General features: G+C 73.9%; 1 protein-coding gene across 1 annotated transcript; it reads left to right on the forward strand.

Annotated features, from left to right (window-relative positions):
* The first annotated feature begins 330 nt into the window (after positions 1 to 330).
* Positions 331 to 1,675, forward strand: LOC116959000 (four-jointed box protein 1-like). Its single transcript, XM_042791258.1, has one exon. The coding sequence runs from the start codon at positions 441 to 443 to the stop codon at positions 1,632 to 1,634; it is 1,194 nt and encodes a 397-aa protein (XP_042647192.1). The 5' UTR covers positions 331 to 440; the 3' UTR covers positions 1,635 to 1,675.
* Positions 1,676 to 2,293: the final 618 nt, after the last annotated feature.

Genomic DNA, 2,293 nt, shown 5'->3' on the forward strand with positions numbered 1-2,293 from the left:
CGACCCCCGCCGTGCCGCCGTGGGCGGGAGGCTCCGCCGGAGCCAGTGCCCCGGCTCGGGTGGGGGGGGGGCGGCTTCTCCTTCCCCTTCGTCCCCTCCCCCCCTAGGCGTGCCGGCTGATGTGCGCGGCCCCCCCTCCCACGCCGCCCGGGTCTCCCCGCCGGCTGCGGGCCCCGCTCCCCGCGCGGGGCATCGCCGCTTTAAGCGGAGGGCCGCGCCGAGGGACGGGGCGGGCCGGGCGCGCCGCCCCGGCTCCCCACGTGGTGCGGGTGCCCGCGGCCGCCGGCGGGGCTGGCGCACACGGAGGGGGCTGCGCCGGGGCTCGCCGACACCGGCCGCTGCCGCTCCCCCGGCCCGGCCCGCGGCCATGCGCCAGCGGCCGAGCGGCGGGACTGCACCGCCGCCGCGTCCCGCGGCACCGGCGTGAGAGCGGCGGGAGGATGAGGCAGGCGAGGCGGGCTGCGCCGGGGCCGCTGCCCGTGCTGGGGCTGGTGCTGCTGGGCGCCCTGCCGGGGCTCTGGACGGTGCTGCCGCGGCGGGAGCCGGAGCCGGCGGCGGAGCCGCGCCCGGGGCGGCGGGGCTGGGGCCGGCCGCCGGTGCCGCGGGGCGAGCAGAAAACTTTCCGGGCGCTGCTGGCGGTGCCGGCGCCGGGCCGGGAGGAGAGGGGCGGCTCCCCGGTGGAGCGGGGCATCTTCTGGAGCCGCGAGCTGGAGGAGCGGGTGCCGCCGGGGTTCGCGGCGGAGGAGGCGGCGGCGTGGCTGGCGGCTGCCCGCGCCGCCCGGGTGGCCTCGCTGGAGCGGGGCGGCTGCGGGCGCGGCTCCAACCGGCTGGCGCGGCTGTCGGACGGGAGCCGCGCCTGCGTCCGGTACGGCATCAACCCGGAGCAGATCCAGGGCGAGGCGCTCTCGTACCACCTGGCCGGGGTGCTGGGCATGCAGGAGCGGCTGCCGCCCCTCGCCCTCGCCCTGGTGGAGGCCCGCGGGCGGCAGTGGGAGCCGGTGCGGGAGGAGCTGCGCGGCTCGCACTGGGCCGAGGGCGCCGTGGTCAGCCTGACGCGCTGGGTGGACAACCTGACGGCCGTGGTGGCCCCCGCGCCCTGGGGCGCCGAGGCGGGCGCCGGCCGGCGGCTGCAGCCGCTGTCGGCGGGGGAGCTGGGCGGCCTGCCGCCGGCGCAGCTGGTGGAGCTGGTGCAGTGGAGCGACCTGATCCTCTTCGACTACCTGACGGCCAACTTCGACCGCCTGGTCAGCAACCTCTTCAGCCTGCAGTGGGACCCGCGGGTGATGCGCCGCGCCACCAGCAACCTGCTCCGCGGGCCCGACGGCGGGCTCGTCTTCCTGGACAACGAGGCGGGGCTGGTGCACGGCTACCGCCTCCTCGCCATGTGGGACCCCTACAACGAGCCGCTGCTCCGCTCCGTCTGCGTCTTCCGCGAGGGCACGGCGCGGCGCGTCGCCGAGCTCCACCGCCGCCGCAGCGCCGCCGCCGAGCTGCGCCGCCGGTACCGGGCGCGGGAGCCGCTCTGGGCCCGGCTCGGCTTCCTCTCGGAGCGGCAGGCCGAGCTGCTGCAGGCCCGCGTCGACTTCGTGCACCGCCACATCGCCCACTGCCGCGCGCGGGCCGCCGCGCTCTGACGGCCGCGTGGGGGGGGGGGGGGGGGGGGGGGGGGGCCGCGCCCTCTGCCCGCCCGGCCCCGCCGCGTCCCCCCCCCGCGGGGCCGCCCGCCCGGCGGGGCGGGGGGGGGGGGGGCGGTGGCCCCGCTGCCGAGCTCCGCGCCCGGGGCGCCGCTCCCAGAGCCCCAAAACCCGACGGGGCCCCGCATCTGGAGCGAGCTGCCGGACCCGGGGTGCCCCCCCCGCCCCGGGAGGCACCCCGTGGGAAAGCTGTCGCCTTTGTCTGGATTGTGGTCGACTGCCTTCTCCCTCCAAAAGAGGCGGGCGGAGACGGTTTTTTTTTTAATACATATATATATATATATTCTTCCTTTTGCAACAGCATATTTAAGTATGAGTGTCGATTTTCATAGACCAAGAACTGACGGCACAGTAGGGGAGCCCCTAACTAGCAAAACTGCCCTATTTATGAAGCTTGTTTCTTACTGATTTTCTTTAACGAGAGTGAACCTTTCTGCTGATTGTTAAATCTTGTCGATGACAAGTGTATAGGAAGCCCGTACTCCCTTAGCTCTTAGTCTTTGTTGTGGATGCATCTGGTTAAAGCTGTTCTGATTCTTAAGCGTTTGTTTGTAATCGCCGCCATTTCATCTGACCAGTGAAGTGACTGGCTAATGGGT

This window comes from Tyto alba, unplaced genomic scaffold (genome assembly GCF_018691265.1).
Source record: "Tyto alba isolate M040663 unplaced genomic scaffold, T.alba_DEE_v4.0 Super-Scaffold_18, whole genome shotgun sequence".
NCBI lineage: Eukaryota > Metazoa > Chordata > Aves > Strigiformes > Tytonidae > Tyto > Tyto alba.